The sequence below is a fragment of the Palaemon carinicauda genome, chromosome 7 (genome assembly GCF_036898095.1).
Source record: "Palaemon carinicauda isolate YSFRI2023 chromosome 7, ASM3689809v2, whole genome shotgun sequence".
NCBI classification, from domain to species: domain Eukaryota; kingdom Metazoa; phylum Arthropoda; class Malacostraca; order Decapoda; family Palaemonidae; genus Palaemon; species Palaemon carinicauda.
Window position 1 is genome coordinate 155,483,365 of NC_090731.1, and position 21,067 is coordinate 155,504,431.

At 35.6% G+C, this 21,067-nt stretch overlaps 1 protein-coding gene across 2 annotated transcripts in view; it reads right to left on the bottom strand.

The window, feature by feature from the left end:
• Positions 1 to 6,446: 6,446 nt before the first annotated feature.
• fid (fire dancer) overlaps positions 6,447 to 21,067 on the bottom strand; it is a 214,091-nt gene continuing 199,470 nt past the window's right edge. For both annotated transcript variants that reach the window (XM_068377033.1, XM_068377032.1), the window contains exons 8-10: positions 17,150 to 19,913; positions 16,603 to 16,758; positions 6,447 to 16,176 (exon numbers count right to left, since the gene is read on the bottom strand). In XM_068377033.1, the coding sequence (XP_068233134.1) occupies positions 14,558 to 16,176; positions 16,603 to 16,758; positions 17,150 to 19,913 (4,539 nt within the window). In that variant the 3' untranslated portion in view covers positions 6,447 to 14,557. The remainder of the gene's footprint in view (positions 16,177 to 16,602; positions 16,759 to 17,149; positions 19,914 to 21,067) is intronic.

The window sequence follows — 21,067 nt, forward strand, 5'->3', positions numbered from 1 at the left end:
CCGGATGTTGAGGAGCCATCGTCCTTGACCTACATATAATCATACTTTGAGTTTTGTTAGGATTCAACTTCATACCCCATAATTTGCACCATCCACTAATTTTAGCTAAATCTCTATTAAGGGATTCACCAACCCCAGATCTACATTCAGGAGATGGGATTGATGCAAAGAGAGTAGCATCATCTGCATATGCAACACGCTTGTTTTCTAGGCCAAACCACATGTCATGTGTATATAGTATGAAAGTAATGGGCCAAGACCCTACCCTGTGGAACACCGGATATCACATTCCTATACTCACTATGGGCACCATAGTGAGACATTTGGTTTGATTACCAATTTATATACTGTGTAGGGCTATATAGAAATATAGGAAAGCTCTCTCTCTCTCTCTCTCTCTCTCTCTCTCTCTCTCTCTGTATATATAATATATATAATATATATATATATATATATATATATATATATATATATATATATATATATATATATATATATATATGTATATAGGCTATATATATATATATATATATATATATATATATATATATATATATATGTTTATACAGTATATATGTATAAATGAATATATATATATATATATATATATATATATATATATATATACATATATATATATGAATATGTATATACATATAAAGATATATATTATATATATATATATATATATATATATATATATATATATATATACATATATATATATATGAATATACTGTATATATATATATATATATATATATATATATATATATGAATATACTATATATATATATATATATATATATATATATATATATATATATATATATATATATACATATATAATGTTATGGTGTAGCTTCTCGCTGATTAAAATTTCATTAAGCCTAAAGGCAATTTTTCTTCAGTTTCTTTGGCGTGAGCCTTTAGTTAAGAAACGGCAGTTTAAAATATAGATAAGACTTTTAAGATATATGCAGTAAAGAATCAAGTTATAATAAGTGTCTATCCAAAATATTTAAGAGAATTGCTACAGTGTGCAGCCAACAAATCGTGTCAACATGAGAATAGTTACATATGATTTCAAATTATTGGATGTTCTAGAGCCTTTAACAAGCTCCCACTATACATCCAAAAGACAGGATATTAAGGCTTTCAAGAAGAAGCTGAAGACTTTCTTGTTTACTAAGTGCTTCGATAATACGGATTTGACAATTAACTCGAAATACGCTGTGATACTCAAAATACTTAAATGCATACGACAAACAGACCTTGTAGGTCCTGTAGGGCATTGTATTTCCGTGCGTGACGTGATCAAGGAAACAGCCCTTAAAAGTAAATAAAAACCGCTAACCAGCTCGAGCACTTTTGTTCGGAAGTCAACACCATAGTTGTTTATAAACCACCTCCCGAATTTCCCCCGCCACGTGGTCGTTGGCGGCCGCAGGAAAGTGTTAACTCACTGGCCACTGCCCACTTTATTCGTCATGACACGGTTTCCAGCAGACACATTTGATTTGATTAATCATAATTCAACTCGTATGTAAACTGTTATGCCAGAAAAAGAATCTTAGATTTCATATAAAAGACTGTCATCATCATTGTGCAGCCAACAAATCGTGTTGATACGACAGTCGTACTTTCAAATTATTGGAACCAAGATATGTCTACTGTGGCCCCTATATAATAAAATCCCATGGGCATCCGAAAGACTGAAGGTACACAGGTTTTCAAGAGGAAAATGAAGATATTCTTGTTTTCCAATTGCTTCGATAATGTGTATTTGACAATCAACACTGAATAATTGGTGTAAAATACTAAATACTTTGGAATGCATATGATAAAATGACTGTGAAGGTCCTTGTAGTGAGTAGGGTTCCCCTGCAGCATAGGACCTGAGAAGCAAAGTAAAATAAGTAAGTGCTCAAGTATCAAGATTATTAAGCATGTGCTTTTTGTTTAATCTTGTTTATTCACATTTGAAAAGGCTCGTCATTGCTCCATAAATATTATCGTTTAGTTAATTGCATCATGAAACAATAGATCCATTGAATACTTCTGAAAGCTTGGCGAGTCTTAAAAATTATTCTAGCTTTCATTAGTAGCTAGCATACAGTAGATTGATATCCAGGAGTAGCCAGTGTAGCTCATATAGGACGGAGGTTTCAACACCCATTCATGAATTTGAAGTTGCTTTTTGCCCTTAATTTATTCAGCCACTTTCAAGTTGTACTTTAATAATTATGACAGATTAAGTTTCAGTTGTTTCTATGATGATGACAGTTTTTCCCACAAGATATATACTGTACTTAAACAAAAATCAATATTCTTAAGATGATATTCAGTAACTCTTGTCTACCAGAGCTCAAATAGATAATATAGATTATAACCAAATGACACACGAACTTCGTCGTTTATCTGGACCAAAATTATCACTAATAATTAATTCGTCACTATTCTTTTCCATCAACACAAAATAAGTTTTATTTTCATATACTTTTAATAGTTTAAATGACATTCCTTCATTCTAATTTACTAAACACTATGTCACTGGTGGAGAGATGAAGTTGTGTTACTTGTCTACTATTTATACAAGATAATGACGTTTATAGTTTAACCAGCCAGAATAAATATGTGTGTGTGTGGAGAGAGAGAGAGAGAGAGAGAGAGAGAGAGAGAGAGAGAGAGAGAGAGAGAGAGAGAGAGAGAATTGTGACCACTGACCATTGACCAACGGTCCAACAACTTTCAGTTTGAACTCTGAATCAGTGCTGTGCGCTTCCACTGCCGTCTCAATGGCGCTTCCCTAAGTTTGCTTTGGTGTTGGTGAAGTTCGATCGTGAGTAGGCCTACTTATGTATTCAGTTGTTTATTATGGATATAATATTTACAGTTGTTTAGTTTTGTATCATGTTTATAAATGTTTATGTCATGTCATATTTACTTACTTGTTTTGGGTTTAGATCCAGCCCTCCACTGAAGTCGAGTGAACTACTTCTCGGGCGGGTCCATATTAATCATCTAACGAAACATTTTCATTATAACTTATACAATTCTTTGATTGTAGCATCTTCCAAATCATATGATCATGTGAAAAGTAATGTCTAGTTTCTTCTTAAATTCAATTGCTCCCTTTAGGTCCTTCATTTCAGTTGGCAGTTTATTATAATGTCTAGGCGCACAGTAGCTAAAAGCCCTTTCACCAAATTTACTATTTGTTCTTGGTTCAGATAGCCTATGTTTGTCACTCATGTGTCTTATGGTAACATTTGTTTCTAGTTCTAGTTTGTTCAGGCATTCTTTTAGATATTTTGGTTCAGTATCTTAAACGTTAGTAAGAGTAGCTTGTATTCAATTCTCGCCTTTACCGGCAGCCAGTGCAATTTAATTAGTGCAGGGGTAACTCTTTCCCTATTGTGTAGCTGCTCTGTTTTGTGCTCTCTGATGGACGCCCTTTTGCCAACTGCGGTTTTGTCAATTAGATACAATCATACATTATTGTTACTTTACTTAAGAAGCAACGGTGCCGGTTTAGTATGTGGCCTACCTTTCGAATATGGCCAACGAAATTCTATTTGTTTTGGTATGTGGCCTAACCTAACCTAACCTAACAAGCCAGGTAGGCCACATACTAAAACAGAATAAAAAAGGTAGGCCACATACTAAACCGGCACCAAAGCAACTCCCTCATGAAGTTCAGATTCGTTTTGTTCAAAGTCTATTCTGAACATCATATTTCAAAGCACATAACTTACGTTAACATATAACGGAAGATGTTGTCAAGTGTCATTTTTAGGATTTTGTATTCAGAAACTCTGTTTTCTTGGTATTTGTAGATTACTTTGACTCTGCAGCGTTCTCTGATTCGTGTACTAATGTCTCGGGAATTTTCCTTTGTGTCCGTGTATAAGAAGTGGTTGCACTTTACTTTCATACAACGTTTTGGAAATCGTTGTTTGAAGCCTATAGTAATTTTTTTTGTTGCATAGTATGCCATTATTTATTATTTTTAGGATGAATTTACTATTTCTTTCACTTCTCCCTTATTTGTTTTTAAGCGCCATAATACTTTTAGTGTAGGTCATAGTTTGTACAACGTGAATAGGCCTACATTAATTCGTCATGTTCTACTGTTCATAGAATTACGTATGAAATTAAACATATATGATCCATGTTGTAAGTCATGACATAGTGGAATGCAAAAGGCAAAATAGAATATAGTTTTTTCTTTTACTTTTTCGTTCTTACTAGACTTCAAGTTGGGCTCATCAAGGTATTTAGGTCTCATTGTTGAAATCGGGTAAAACAACCTGGTTTATGACTTATGAAAATTATTTAACTGCTCGTATAAGATAGCTCTGGGTACAGTTGGCTTCATTTATTTTTAGTACACTTCACGATAAAGCTAATCAGACATTTGGCAAGCGTATGTTGTAAAATGTAAAGTTGTGTTTGTCAGATGAGAAATTGTTGGCAACGCTGCCTGAAAAACTGTTACTGACCTTGTAAACACGTGATCAAAGGTAATTTATTAATTTCACGAAGTGATATATAGAAATATATCGTTATTTACTTGACAACTCTTCGTAAAATTAATGAAAATGCTTTTTATTATTTTTATTATTATTATTATTATTATTATTATTATTATTGCTGTTATTATTATTATTATTATTATTATTATTATTATTATTATTTATTAGCTAAGCTACAACCCTAGTTGGTAAAAACAGGATGTTATAACCCCAAAGGCTCCAACAGAGAAAATAGCCCAGTGAGGGAAGGAAATAAACTATGTCACAAGTTATGAGCAATCAAAATGAAATATTTTAAGAACAGTAACAACAGTTAAATATCTGGGGGTAGTAGGGAAAAAAACTCAAAATTTTCAAAGTCTCAGATTTTGTCTTACAGTAGACTGCTTCAGAGAGATGTTTTGTGGGTATATATGTAGTCAGCTTGTGTTTTTTCTCACCCACCATATAGAGGGTATTTATGGTATTCTTGCGTCTGTTTATTATTATTATTATTATTATTATTATTATTATTATTATTATTATTATTATTAGCTAAGCTACAACTGTAGTTGGAAAAGCAGGATCCTAGAAGCCCAAGGGCTCCAACAGGGAAAAATAGCCCAGTGAGGAAAGGAAACAAGGAAATAAATAAATAATATAAGAATTAATGAACTATGTAAATATGTGGTTTTAAATTTTGTCCTAACAAACTGCAAAGGCTCCTATCCCACTCTCGTTTAATTGTTCCTTGAAGGCTTATCCCAAGGTCTATAGAATTCCATAAACCTTCATTCTTCCGTTTATTCGCAAGCCATGGTATTATTTACATTGTTTAGGCTTCGTACAGTGAATTAAGCTTCGTATAGGGAATTAGGCTTCGTACGGGGAATTAAGCTTCATATAGGGAATTAGTCTTCGTACAGTGAATTAAGCTTCGTATAGGGAATTAGGTTTCGTACAGGGAATTAGGCTTCGTATAGGGAATTAAGCTTAGTACAGTGAATTATGCTTCGTATAGGGAATTAGGCTTCGTACAGGGAATTAGGCTTCGTATAGGGAATTAGGCTTTGTACAGTGAATTAAGATTCGTATAGGGAATTAGGCTGAGTACAGTGAATTATTCCTGAGTAATATATTATACAAATTCGTTTTTCTTTGTATAGTGGTTGAGAAATATCTGGAATTGGAAATTTACTTCTCAAGGGAACTAATCGACCCTCTTCTTCAAGAAGATTAAATTATCTGGATAGAGCTCCATGCATTAGAGGGTTCACATTGTTATCATCACTCAATCAGCGAGAGGAAAACAAACTTACCTTTGATTTTACTTATCCAGAAAGGTAATGAATTTAAAACTTAAAATCTAGCCAAAACCAATTGTATTTCTTGAAATGATAATGTTTAATATTTGAACGATTTTTTTTTAGTATAAGCAAAATTGACAAGGTGGGAGAAATTTGTAGTCAAGAAGGAAAGCTATGCGCTTGTTGCAGAGAAAACATAAATGTTATTGAAGAAAAACGCAAAACTTGAAGTTTTTTGGAAAGAAATTGGCCATAGAAGGAAAGGTCAGAGACCATAGTGAAAGAAATAAAAAAATCAGGGAACGGTACAGTTTTTATCATGGAAACAAAAAAAAATTTTTTTTCCTTAGAAATAATCTAGTAATTATTCGTGAAAGGGAAACTCCAAGTAGAGAAGGGACGCTTTTCATTTCAACATAAGAAAAGGATAGTCGTTTGTAATTGGTCAAATGAAAATTAAACATTTTGTTAGAATAAAGGTACAGTGTTTGTGCATGCATATATAGAAGGCAAAAGACCAAAATGTTCCCTCTTTCAGAGGAGCAGAAAGCAGGCAAATATTTTTTTTCTCTTTTGGTGGAAGAAAAACAACAAGTCATTATAAAACATTATATTAGTTACTTCCGAGAGCATCAATAATAAATATTACCCGTTCAATTCATGCAAGGAATTTTTTTTTCAAGGAGACCTCCGAGAGAGACGTCTCCTGCACACACAAAAAATACATTGTGTTGCAATTCCTACCAAATGGTTATGAGAAGGTCTTGCTAATGATCTACCTTTGGGTGGGAGATGTATGCACTGGCATGGATCTATATATTTTGTTTAACATTAAAAGAGTACAGATTTATTTTTACTATTTTTAAGAATACACATAGTGAGGTTGAATCAAAATAATAGATGGTTCCTGATTCTAGATGGTGGAATAATGACTTAAGCATTTTTTTCTCAAGAAATTGTTTAAGGTTCTTTTTGTCTGATTACTAAATGTTTGTAAGTTTTCATCATTTTTTTTTTCAGTCGTTTTTAACTGCAATGTTACAGCAATCATATCCAATAATAATCCAGTGTACGTACATATAGTCACAACCGATTCACAGTGGGTCACCTAGTTCAAATAACGACAATACTATCTTTTATTTTCTGCACCTTAACGAATCTTATAATGGACAGGTTAAGACAGTACCTGTGGTAATTTTCAAGCTCTGTTACAACTGTTTGTTTGCACTTAATACCAAAAACCTCCACACGGATAAGGGGATTGGCAATGTTTATATAAAGCAAACCATTTTTGTTTCCACCAACACTCCTAGTTTAATCAGCCTCTATATCTCAAAATTTTCGTATGGAGACCCGCCCCCCATCCAAAATCACGGAGAGAAAGTTTTGTTTTCCTTGAAGTAAAATCAGGGGTTACAATTGATTTCTAAGTGAAAGGGTCTTTAGAAAATACCCTTCAGTATTTCTTTGTGGCCCATAGAAGGTACAGGGATGAAAAGGGGGAAGGAGAAAAATGGAGGGGGAAAAAAAGGATTACACTCACTCTCAGTTGCAAACCTTTGCTGTATAGGCTAATTTAGCACTGAAATATCGAACGTATACAAGGTGAAGTGACTTCCTACGTCATAGTTTCTAGACAAACTGTGCTTTACTAAGATGTCTTTGTTTGGGTTTTGTCTCGGGGATTTGTTATTCAACAGTTCTTTCCTCTATAATATGTTATAACACATACTAAAACTTGACCTTGGCTGCACAAGAAAGAACTATACAATAGGCTGGCCATCTTAAGCCAAAGGTCATGGGTATTATTTCCTTGTCATGCAGATAATAATAATTAGAAAAATAAATCTAGAACAAATCAAGTTATTTCTAATGTTGTGACAACCATTATTTAGTTGTCAAAAGCCATACTAAGCGGAATTTTTTGGTCACAACTGTTGGTTACTTTGGTTCAATATCCGAACTATAAACGCCACAGAGATTCCGGGCGAAATAAGCCTCACCCCCTGATGACATCATAGCCAATCATGTTGTCCTCTGCATTAACAGCGGTGACAACACATTCCCTTAAATTTTTAAGGGGAAGTATTGCGACCGCTGGTAACGTGGGAGGCAACACGATTGGCTACGACGTCATCAGGGGGTGGGACTTATTACGCCCGGAATCTCTGCGGCAACTATTGTATGATTTATTTCGTGTTGTAATCCTTGAAACTAAAAGTTAAACTTTCCACTTGGACAGCAAATCAGGTTGATATGGTGAATAGTTTTTTTATGCCACTTGATTTTTGTTCATTTCAAAAGACTGTTACAAAACTACACTTTTCTCATATAAAGAAACCTAGTCCTACAATAACATGCAAAGTTAATATTCGCATCGGCAAAATGACCTAACTTAAGGAATAGTAAATGGAATCACTTTTTATCCGTCTGTAACTAGTTGCTAACGAACGGAGATTTTTAAAGGACCTATGTCATCGAATACTTGTTGAAACATGACGGGTAAAACTTTTTAATTTTGAAATTGGTTTGAATACCAAATGTATACAGCATCTAATATATTCTGATCAATTGTAAAACATCTGAAATTATCTTTAGGAAATAATTGGAAAACAAAAACTCCGACATGTGTCTGTTTTCTAAAGTTCTCCAGGCAACACTGGGAAAAAATCTTAGCTATTTTTAGAATCCTTCTGGTGAGAGTTGATCTAAGCTTTAGGATCAAGAAAGTAAGTAAGATATTTCAGGTCACTTATACAAAATTAATTCATGCAAGTACTCAAAATGCATGCAGCTATTCATCATAATTTCATCTAAATGAAAACTAAATTAGTTCCTTGTACTTGTGTATCTATGCAGGTTTTTATAACTCTACAGTCATTGAAGAGAGATAAGGAGATACTTCTCAGGAGTTTAAGCTATTGAGTGATCTTAGGTTACAGTAAGCCATCTAGACTGGATGAAGTGAAATGTTGAACTGGATTCCCATAACTTCTATTGTTTTTTGTTCAATTAAAGTTTCTTGGTTAAGTTGCTTGGGAAGGTTTTAAGACATCGGTATTGGAAGCTGTTATTGATTTGATACTCCAAAACAAATGGCAAATGGTTCCAATGTTTTTGTTCAGTTAAGTTGAGTTTCTTAGGAAGGTTTTAAGACATTGGTATTGGAAGCTGTTATTGATTTGATTCGCCAAAACCAATGGCAAATGGTTCTATTGTTTTTGTTCTGTTAAAGTTTCTTGGTTAAGTTGCTTGGGAAGGTTTTAAGACATTGGTATTGGAAGCTGTTATTGATTTGATACTCCAAAACAAATGGCAAAGTGTAATGAATAAGTCACCGGCTTCTTAAGTACAAACATAGTCCACTTCCAAATCATTTAAAGAATAAATTATAAGATGAAGATGTTCATCTGATTTTGTCCTGAAAAAATATCTCATGGAATCCTATTGTAAATATTGGCCTCGGATAAGATTCCCGAAAAGCAATTTGAAGCCTAAATATCACAGGATTATTCACCATTTTTATATCTAGCCGGATTTCAATACAATATCTCATAATTATATCCCTAAACTTACAAATGGTAAAGGAAATTGGAAATGTCCACTTCGGATTTTGACTTTTCAGAAGCTCAAATAAAGATATATTGCACATGAAATTAATTATGATAGGAACACTGACAAAATCTAATTTTGTGAAAGAAAAATCTCGAAAATTTGATGCATCGAAGTGCATGAAGATCTACCTAATTTCCAAATCCCATTTTCATGTATCTTCCCTGCTTGGTTAATATGGTGAAGACGAGTTGACACAGAGTAGGCCTAGCTAGAGTACCTAGGCCCACCCATAGAAAAGTCTTCCTTATTGAACGTTAGTAATAGTACTAGTTGTGCTGTCATTTTCATACTCATCTCAGCATGTTACAGTACACATTGTTCAGAAATGTTTTATGAACAAATTTGTACTATGATGCATGTACCAAGGCCTAATATTTTGGGGGAAATGTTGAAGAAACCATAACTTATGAGACAAATTCAATTTTAACGAAATTCCTGGTGGTGTTACTTGTTATTACGTAATTAATACTCTTTCTGTTGAAATAAATCCTATTTTAACACAGGAAATACACATACACTACTAACATAGCATGAATAGTTTCAATAACTAAGAAGTAAATCACAGAACTATATTTCTAGGGACATTGACCAATATGTGTATCTTATCTCAGACGAAATTAGAATCAAATGAAAGAAAACAGCTTCCTGTATTCTCTTCACGAAGCTCTGGGAAATGGTTTAACATTCACTGCATTGTATGGCATCTCGTAACTGAACGCCAGTGGAATTCGTAAATAAACACTATAGCCCCCCTGCCCGGCCCCCCCCCCATAACTCCATTTTCCGAAATTATTTCACATGGCTCCTATTGACCTTAATTCACAGCAGATCTGAACACAGGGGAAAAAATCTTAATCCTAAAAGGAAATTCTTTGTTTACCCATTATAGACATCTGGATCACTAGATTGCAAGTGATGCACTCGGCAGAAAATGCAAGAGGTGCTTTCATTCACAGGCGCTCCTTTCATTCGTGGCCACGTGCATACTAAACGAGGAACTAGGTCTAGGTGTATTTATTTTCTTTATGGTGGTTGTGGTTACGTGTCTCTGGAGTTTATGAGCCTAAAAAGGGGCAGAGATTCATTCTCATAAACTGTTAACCGCTATACATTGGACATTGCATGATTAAAATGCATATAGATAGTTCTGTTTTTTTTCTCTCTCTAAAATCTAATATATGTAATGGATTGAAATTCTTCTAAAGAACGCAGGAATGCTTACGGATGAAAGTTTCTATCGGGTAGTCAAACATCCTTAAGTTCTACTTGAATGGACACAGACACATAGTTGTGGGGGAACGCTTTGAAACTTGGTGCTTTGACGACGATTTGACTATGTTATAGCATCACTCCTGTGAAAACCAGCCCACAGTTCTCTCATAATGCATTTCGGGGACAAACACGGCGAAAGACCTTATAAAAAAACTAAAACTACTGATCGGTGTTCTCCTCTAAAGATTAACTGGTGCTGTTTCGGTATACGATCTCAAAGTCTTGGTTTTGCTTTGGTATACGATCTCAAAGTTGTGCTTCTGCTTTGGTATGCGATCTCACCTGATAGTAGCGATCGCAATTTACTTCATGGCGAAGCAAGAACCATTAGATTTTCTTGAAAAAATATATACTGGGAATAATGATCCATTAAATAGTAATCAATCATTAATGTTAGCCTGCGCAGCTCAATATTACCGCTTGCCAGTACAGACTGAGCTTGATGTTTTTATTTTTCGCGAGCGAAGCGAGCGCACGGTGAAGCAAGAACAATTAGATTTTCTATTCTTGTTTTTTTTTTTACCTAGTAAAAATATTGAGATCGCATATCAAAGCAAAAGAATAATTTTCGAGATCACGCAAAAATGAGTTCGCCTACCAAAAAACAACACCGATTAACTATGCAAAAAGAACGACAACATGGAAGGGAAAGCAGCAGTGTGTGAGATCGGCAGCATCATGGAAATAAAAGCAGCTGGCTTCTTCACTGAAAATCCTCCCTAGTGAACTAGCACTTGGATTCCAAATTCTAGGTTCTGTTTCCGGCTCTTTTTTTCAGTTCTAGTCGTTTTCCTTCAAAAGAAAAGCTAAAGGAAATTATTATTTGAAGGCACAATTGGGAAAACGTTCTTGCCCGCTACTGGTAGAAATTTTCAACGCATATCGACAGAATGAAAATTTTGTAGAAGAGTTGCAGTTTCACCTATGACACATTTCGAAAGTAAAGGTGTCCTTTTAACGTTTATTGAAAGGCACAGCCAGAACGTGGCAGTATCAGAGGGGAAAAGATTTTTGTTTGTTTTATTTTGAAACAAAGGACCGTTATTATTATCATTATTTGTTGCTAAGCTACAACCTTAGTTGGAAAAGCAGGATGCTATAAGCCCAGGGGCTCCAACAGGGATAATAGCCCAGTGAGGAAAGGAAAGAAGGAAAAATAAAATACTTTAAGATCAGTAACAACATTAAGATAAATATTTCCTATATAAACTATAAAAAAACCTTTTAACAAACCAAGTGGAAGAGAAATAAGATCGAATAGTGCGCCCGAGTGTACCCTCAAGCAAAAGAACTCTAAAGCAATGATTTAAAGCAAAGTCAGTAAAAACACGAAAATATTTCTTGGTTTTTTTCATTTTAGAGGTTCCACATATTACTGTAACTTTCATCAAGCTCCGGAGAAGGTAAAGAGAGAGTCAAGTTGAACGTCAGTGTTATCTACACACTTGAAATTGTAGGGGGAAAACTGAGCAAAACGAATTATAAAGGTCTCGTTTACATCGTAAGGAAAACTCCCGCTGCTGTTTCGACTTCTCAATGAAAAAGGAGGGATGGTTTTATGCTTCCAGAAATTGAAGTGATACAACGATACACGAAAGAAAGGTATTTATATTATATAAAATTCAAGAACATTCTTTTGTCTCTTCATCAAAAAATTAATCTAAGAGGCAGACTACTATTCTATCAATATTAGACTGATCTATCTTTCATTCAAGACGGTGCGTTGAGCTCTTATGACATCCTCTAGGAGCTACAGTTTCATAGATTTGTAATTATTTTTTTTTCGAGGACGTGGTTAGGAATGACGTGGACAACTGCTGATTTGCGTACAAAGAGTATGGTTAAGATGGCTTCTAGCCATCCACGATAATTGTTAGCACATTAAACTTTCATAAATAGACTGTTTTTTGTTGTTGTGTATTTAGGAGTTTTAAAAACTATCTGAATTTCTAGCGATTGGGACTTTCATGAATGGAAATTTTACAATCAAACGTTAACATTTATGGTAGGAGTCATTGTACAGAACTTTCAAAAAATAAACTTTTAGCTTATGTGAGTTTCATAAATAATCAAGTTGTGGTTAGTGCGGCCCTAACACTTTAAAGTTGTACGTTTTGAAAAAAAGGTGCAGCATGTTCTCCTAAATGATGCAGTTAAGGTTTCTCTTGCTTGCCTTGTACATACTAAAAGATAACGTTGACACTGTAAGCAAACTCAAGAGCCAAAATGTTCATCGATTTCTTTCTTGTGCTTTTTGTATTTGGATGGTAATGGAGTCGATAAAATCATGTTTCCAATGTTAGTAGACTTCTCTGATTGTTGCCATGTTTAGAAATTTGCCTACAATGAACTACCATCTTCATCAGGGTTACTTTTTAAGCATCTCATTTTAGCATTTAAAGGCCTTTTCTGCAATCAGACTAAAGGCAGGATTACACGGTCAAATGGTTCTTCGAATGCGGTTCGACGGAAAAGTGTTTAAAGTGATGTTCGAATGCGTGAACGCGGTATTTGGCTGTCGAACACATTCGTCGAATGGTTCAAAGAAAGTCTGTTTTCGCCTGACTTTTGTGGGCGGTGCTTCATTGTCCGACAAACCTTATGCATTTGTGGCTGACTCCAACTCTTCGAGCCGTTTGACAAGCAGGTTCGACAACTGGGTTCAACGAACCGTTCGACCATGTAAAGCCCGCTATAGAAATGTTCTGCTAGTGCTGTTCTCTTTGTCTGTTGATGTACACTCTGCTGCATGTCAGTGGCACTATTCATCTGTTTGTTGTGAATGTTCAAATAATCAGTATGTATGTACATAAACAAGCACGTCATCGCCCTAAGTATCAGTTTTTATCCATTCGAAACACAGCCATCCACATCAACAAGAAACCACTTACTCGAGTCAGCCACGCAGCATCACAGAAACAAAAGAATGACACTCGTTCTTCTAAATTCTTACACTAAGAGTCTCGTCTACTTAAAGTACCAACTCGCATTCAGTGGACTTGGTGACTCTTTCCTTACAAGATTTAATGTAAACCTTTTCTTATCATCAAAATAAAACAAAAGACATTAAGGGAATAATAATGTTAAGAATTAGTTTGTTATCAGTCATGCATTAGCACCTTATCTTTTAGAGATCTCGAGGTGGTTTGCCCCGAAACCCAATCTTTGTATCCATTTAGCGTTTATACTCTTACAAAACAAGGAACATGATAAATATATATATGTTATAAATATGTATATACTATATACTGTACTTAACTTTCCACCATTATAGGATATGTTTATAATCCTTTACAAATGTCTCTGAAATTAAGATCACTCCTTTAAATCAGAAATGCAAATATCATTTTTTTAAGTAGACTAAAACACCTAAAAATCATAACATTAGTCCGTAGATATGTTTATAATTCATTAACTCCGATGGTGTTACAGAAGAGCTAGTTACTGTAGGTTACAGAAGAGCTAGTTACTGTAGGTTACAGAAGAGCTAGTTACTGTAGGTCGGAAGGAAGTCCAGGTAACTAATTGACTCTACTAAAGAAGAAGTATTACCTATGAAACTCACATTAAAAAAATCTAAGTACCATATTAGCTCTTCTGCGTGAGCTGTCATGCAACCTTTAACACAATTTGGCTTATGAACATGTATAGTTTATCATATAAGGTGTGCATAAGATATTGTCTTAATAGAGCTTCCTTTTAGGATCAAAATTCCTTGAAATTTCTTTTCAAACTCATTTTAAGGTAACTGTTCCTTTTTTTTTGGAAATTGAAAGTTGTAGCACAGTGTAAAAGGCTTATTTTCACATATATAATTCTTTCAATATAAAAGTATTTCCACAGTGTTCATATAGTCCACACTTGCACTTTTTCTGCAATAACACACCAGTTAGCATGATCATAGTACGAGGATATTATATGTAAGTTATGTACATATTTTTCAATCAACTGATCTAACTCTCCTTCCCGGAACACATGGTAATAACGGTGCAGTGTCGGTGCTCCACCCATGTCACTCTGGAGGGAATCTTGAGAAGTGGACAGGGAAGCATCACGACTAAGACCTTCTCTCTGACTCTTCTCGGCCTTCTCCAAGTCCAAAGACCCACTTCGAATCAAAGGAGGCGTTGGCTTAGAAGCCAAGGATTCTTTTTCTCGAGCTGAATCCAAGGAACCCTGGGATCGGAGCTCGCCTCTACGCCATCCGTCTGATTTACCCTGACTATTCGCACGCTTCTTGGATGATGTCACCGGTTGATCTTTCAGAGCAAGTTCTCCAACTAATTGCTCTTGCTTCTTCTTCTTTTGCCTCTTGTCATTCTCTCGCTCACATAATCGACATCCATTTTTCTTCCCAGAAGCATTTTCCTTTTGCTTTGAATCATCTATTCTCACTTTCAAGGAACTCCCATGTGACTTCCTATACTTGGTTGTTCCTTCTTCTCGGGTAGATTTATCACTGTCTTTCATGGATGATTTGCAAGAAGAATGTCCACTACGCTTAGACTCTTTTGGGATGTCCTCTGAATCTTGCCTGGATCTCTGACTTCTCTTTGGCTGTTCCTTAACAACAACAGGCTTTGCTGGCTCTTTGAAAGTGCCATGGTTGAAATGTGATTCTTCTGGACTTAGTAGTGGTAAACTGCTCTCGCTTCTATTCATCTTGAACATCTCGAGAGAAAATGGACTCTCTCTAGAGTCCCGGCTGAAGAGAGACATTGCTATGTTAGCGCTTGATCTTGACTCTCCACTACTAGTTGACAATGTAGGTGAACTTAATAGTGGGCTCTTAGACATAGGATCTTCTTTGACAAGATCTCTGGGCACTGAAGGTGAAGTAGAAGACACACTACTGCTTGGAGAAAGATTAGATCTGCATGGAGAAGTAAAAGGCAATTCAAGGGAGCTTTTCATGGCTTCCTGTGCTCTTTTCTGAGGTGGAATTTTATCAAGTTCTGTTATTCCTTTTAAGATGCCTTCTGGAGAAAACTTTGTTCTCCAAGAAGAGGAGGAAGGAGGAAGGTTAACTGTTTCAGTTAAAGGTTTGATAGCTACTTCAGACCATGGTTTCATGTCTCCACGATCAAGACCAAGGGGAGATAAAGCTTTAGGTTTTGACTGTCGATCTGGAATTCGACTTCTAAGATTTTGTCGATCTTGATATGACTCTGGACTTCTGGCTGGGAGCTTTGGCTCTACCTTTGGTTCTGTTCTAGACTGAGAATTTAATGGCTGGTCGAGATGAGCAATGGTAAGCTTTCTTCTAGCCTTTGGACTTTTCTTCTTAACTGTATCAATTGCAGGTTCCAGAGACGAATGTGTACTGATTGTAGCTCCATATAATGTAGGAGATGATGAAAACGATTTTACGCCTACTTCATGTTTTCTTTCCACATCTCTAGATCCAGGGGTTGACATGCTTGCTGATCTCTGTCTTCCACAATCCATGTCTCTCTTAATTGTACCTGCAGAAGAATGAATGCATTTAATCATTGAGGGAGAAAATTGGAAGCTAAATTACAAACTAAATCTTCATCAACTTCAATCAGATAGTAACATGACCTAAAAATAAACTAGCTTGAATGAAGAAGTGTTGAAAATAACACCAGTTTATTATAATTTTCTATACCCTAAACATATTGATGCTCCTCCATCACTTTTGAGTGGGAAAATCATAACTTTTATTCTATCAAGGGTGAACGGTATAAGTCAGTGAAAATTATTTTAAAAGCTCTAGATTCAGATTTCATATAATCCTTATCAAAAGAATATCCATTGCAGAGGGCTTTCTATGGCACATAGATAATAATGATATTTTTCTGCTATTAACACAAAGAAGGAAGTTACAGAATACAGACTACTATTCATTATATTGGTGGATTAGAATTTACCTGGTGAAGATAGCTCAACAGGTGATCTAGTCACAGATGATGTTCTTGTGGGAGGTTTAACAGGCAGTGAATGTGACTTTGCTATGATTGCCGATTTGGGAATTAACGAGCTTGCTTCTCTCCTTCTGTCAGACTTTGACCCATTGCTCTCAGTTCCTGCAATATTAATCAAAATAGTCAGTGTAACAAACTGAACACTGTGCATTACTAAAAACACCTGTAATTATTACTTCTTGGTTTCAGCTAATATTGAATTCAATTATAATATTAGGTTAAAACCGAGGTATTATAGTATATCAAAGAGTGAATGATGCCTTTTAGTTTCAGAGCATTTCTACCTTTTTATAATATTTTTATGATCTCAGAACTTTTCATCTTTTTGCAGTAATTGTAAGAATGGATTTATATACCCTGCTTCTGTAGGTAGCTAAGTAGAAAAGGATAACCTGCATATCAGGAAATTTGTAGACTTGCACGATAATGAGTTGAGTAATTTTTGTATACTGGTTCTCTAAGCAAGAAATATAAGTGATATAGAGAAACTTACCCGAATGTTCACCAACATCTTCACTAATGGTATCCATCCTATGAACATCTTCAACTAAAGATACTTTAGGTAGCTCAGCTGGAGGTTGTATGACTCTCTCCATAGCTGGCGAACCTGTAGAAGGCACAGCGCGTCGTCGTTCTTCCTCTTCTCGACGCTTAATCTCTCTATCTAATTCCTCTATATCTCGCTCTGTTGGCCAACCACGTTCAATGACAGAACTGCCAGAATTTGGAGATGAACTTGCAGAGGAATCACTGTCTAAATCATCTGTTTCAGGATTGAAGACCTCAAAAGTGAGGAAACGAGGCACTGTCTTACGAACAATTTGCACATTCCGAGTACCAGTGCTGCCAGTCTTGCGTATAATTTCAATATTTTCACCTAGCAACAATGATGATAGTTGTTGAGTGAAACTAGTGTCTCGTTTTACCACTTGTGGCTCATATTTAGGTACATATTTGCTCATCTGCGATGATGGTTGCAACGAAGGTTGTTGGACTGGTTGTGCAACTATAGGTGGCTTTAGAAAACTAGTTTTACTGGAAGATGTTTCTTTCATTCCTGGTGATTCTTTAGTCACCAATGATTCTTTTGTCACTGGTTGTGTCTCACTTGAAGGTTTATCTGGAGAGGCAGGTGTTTCAGTAGGCACAGATTTTACAGATGTTTGGGAGAAATAAGAGCCACAAGTTGAAGACACTGTTGGAGGAGGAGTGGCTGGAGGTGTAGAGCCGCAGTGACTTTGTAGACGAGATAAGGGATTCCCACTTCCCAAGGGTTTTAGAGGTGTCGAAGGAACTGTTCGAATATTTGAAACACTGTGGGATGGGCGGAGCTCTGCCCTGGTACTCTTTTGCTCAGGTGCTTGTTCTGGAATAGGTACTGTCTCAGAAATCTCCTTAGTTTTATCTGAGGGTGGACTAATGCGACGTTGCTGTTGTTGTTGTGGTAGCTGTTGGGCTTGTTGCTGGGGGGGTTGCTGTTGTTGAGGTTGTTGTTGGGACTGCAGTTGCTGATCTGACTTTGTTGTTGTAGAAAGAACCTGAGTGCCCATCTTTGGAGCAGTTTTGACCGGCCCCTTTGTGCCTAAATACCGTGCAGGTGCAAAATATCTACCACCAGGCCCAGGAGATTTGGGAGACTTTGGAGACTTTGGTGACTTTGGAGATTTGGGTGATTTGGGTGAATGTTGCTTATCAGATCCCTCTGATGACTCTGAAGAAACAGACCTGTTTCGTTCCTTGTCTACGCCACTAACACCAGACTGCCCTGGTTTTGGAACAAATATCACAGACACACAACTATCTTCAGAGTCCAAACTAGTATCACTCTGAAAACTGTTTTCCTTTGAACTGTCAGAACTTTCTTCACGAGACGATTTTCTGTCCCCAGTTTCCTGGCCTAGGAATCTTTTCTCTGTCCCACAAGTCCTTAATTTCTCAGCATTCAATTCGTTTCCTTCACCAGATCTTCCTAACTGATAGATACTAGGAGCTCTTGGTCTAAGTTCATTATTTTTCTCATTATTTGTAGATGATTGCTCAACGTCACCTTGTTGACTCTGTGAACTTCCCTCATCTTCAGTTCCTGCACTGGTCGATGGTTTGGTACCTTTTGTGACTAAAATCTCACTTTTCCAAGACTGTAATAATTTCACAAGGCCATTTTTCAATGATGAATCAGATTTTTCTCTTTCAAATCTATCTAAACTAGCTGTCCGTAATCTTTGAAAACTTTCCCTTATATTTTGAAGCCTTTTGAACTGAGCAGAGAAAAGGGACTCCCGTAAAGTTTCTTGTTTTTTCTCACGATTCCCATAGATAAGGTCCTCATTTAGCGAGCTCTGTTTCTGAATGCTCTGTTTAATTCTCTCTTTCTCAATAAATCTGTCAATACATATAAATTCATCATTCAGAGAACTTTGTTTGATAATACCCATTACCTTTGGAATGCTTAGATGATCCTTATCCTCTTCCACTGGTAAAGGATCAGGTTCCACTTCACTGGCTTTAGGAGCTTTGCTAATTTCTATAACAATCGATGATGTTTCTACATCACTCATATCACTCTCATTGATTGATGCTTTCTGCTTCTTAAGAGTAGGTCTCTTCCTACCAATGCGCGGACTGTCTACTTCACTTTCATCACTCTTACCTTCTGTATTCTTTGCTTCCTTTTTAATCTTATCTACGGGCTTTTCTTCTACACTTTTCAAAGTTGGCCCTAGCATTGCTTTACTGGAAATTTCGTGGCTGGATAGCGACAAGCATGAAGAACTGGATTTAGATCGCAAAACACTTCCGATGGCTTCTGTAACACGCCGTGGATCAAGAGACTCCCTGCTGATGGACTTTTCTCTGACAGGGAGAGCCTCTGAAGGCCCTGGGGAACATGGAGATGCTTGAACTAGATCCGTCAAGCTTTTAGACTTCGTTTTTGCATCAGGATCACCAATAACGGCCATAGTGGAAGTGTTGAGGAACGGCGCTGGTGATGGCGGAATGTCCAGCAACGAAGGATCGTCAGGTTCAAGGTGTCGTAGCTCGATTGGCACATCGTCTAGGTTCTCCTGAGAGTCAAGAGACCCGTCGTTGCTAACGGAAGGTCGAGGGTCATCGCTGAGAGAGGGTCGGGGCTCTGAGGTCCCCCCTACCTCCATGCTCATTGAGCAACTGTCTCCCCTCAGACCTGAAAAGCTTCCACCGTGCATAAACCACGATCTTCCAGAAGATGAAGACCCCCGTCGGCTGCTAGTCAGCTTCTGCAAGATAAGCAATCATAAATAATGTTGGAGTAAAAGTATCCTGATAAAAGGACTCGCGTCATTATGCCATGCATATGGTACAGTAATTGTTATATATGACATTTTCCTCTGATATATGTTATCACAATAGGTATTTCTCATACATTTATATAGCATTTCTAAAAGTATTATGTATATAAAAAGTATAATTGTTTTTACTCAGAACTGCACGCTAGCATGTGCAAAAGGAAAGTAGAAATTTGTAATTTGTAGCATACATGTTCTTGTGTTGATGTAATTCTCATCAATAGTCCATTGGGTTATTTCCCCCCAAGGGAATAAAATATAAATAATAGAAAAGTCTCGCAAAATATTGCTTTATCATACTCTGAAATATAAATCTATTACGAAATATACTATAAAATTTCTGAAATTTACTGTTTAGTTTTTGTAGCAAAACTCTGCATATCTTTACTCTGATGACCAATTGACATGGTATCAGTATTATAAGGAAAAATTTAACTTAATCTAAGAATTATCCTCCTTCGATGTTGATAATTGCATGGACTACTGTGAGCAATAAACGAAAGTCAATATAGACATGCTCCATCAAATTATAATATATATATATATATGTATATATATATATATATATATGTATATATATATATATATATATATATATATATATATATATATATATATATATATATATATATATATATACATACATACATACATATATATACACACATAGATATATACATATAAATTAATATATCTATGTATATATGTATATATATACATATATATATATATATATATATATATATATATATATATATATATATATATATATATATATATATATATGAATATTTACACACCTCTATCCATATATGCATGTATGCATATTTACACATATAGCAAATATGAATATTCATATGTACACATACACGCATACATACATTTATATTTCATTCTTTAAATTATAAGTGTCATATTTCATTAAAATAAAAGACATTAATCAGACCTGACATAGCAAAGATAACATGATTGGTTAAGTTAGTTAAAGGTGTTGTAATCCATTCCATTCCTTCATGCAGGTTTTGTCATAGAATCATGCTGCCACTATAAGCTATTCGAAAAAAATATATATGCACTTGGATATC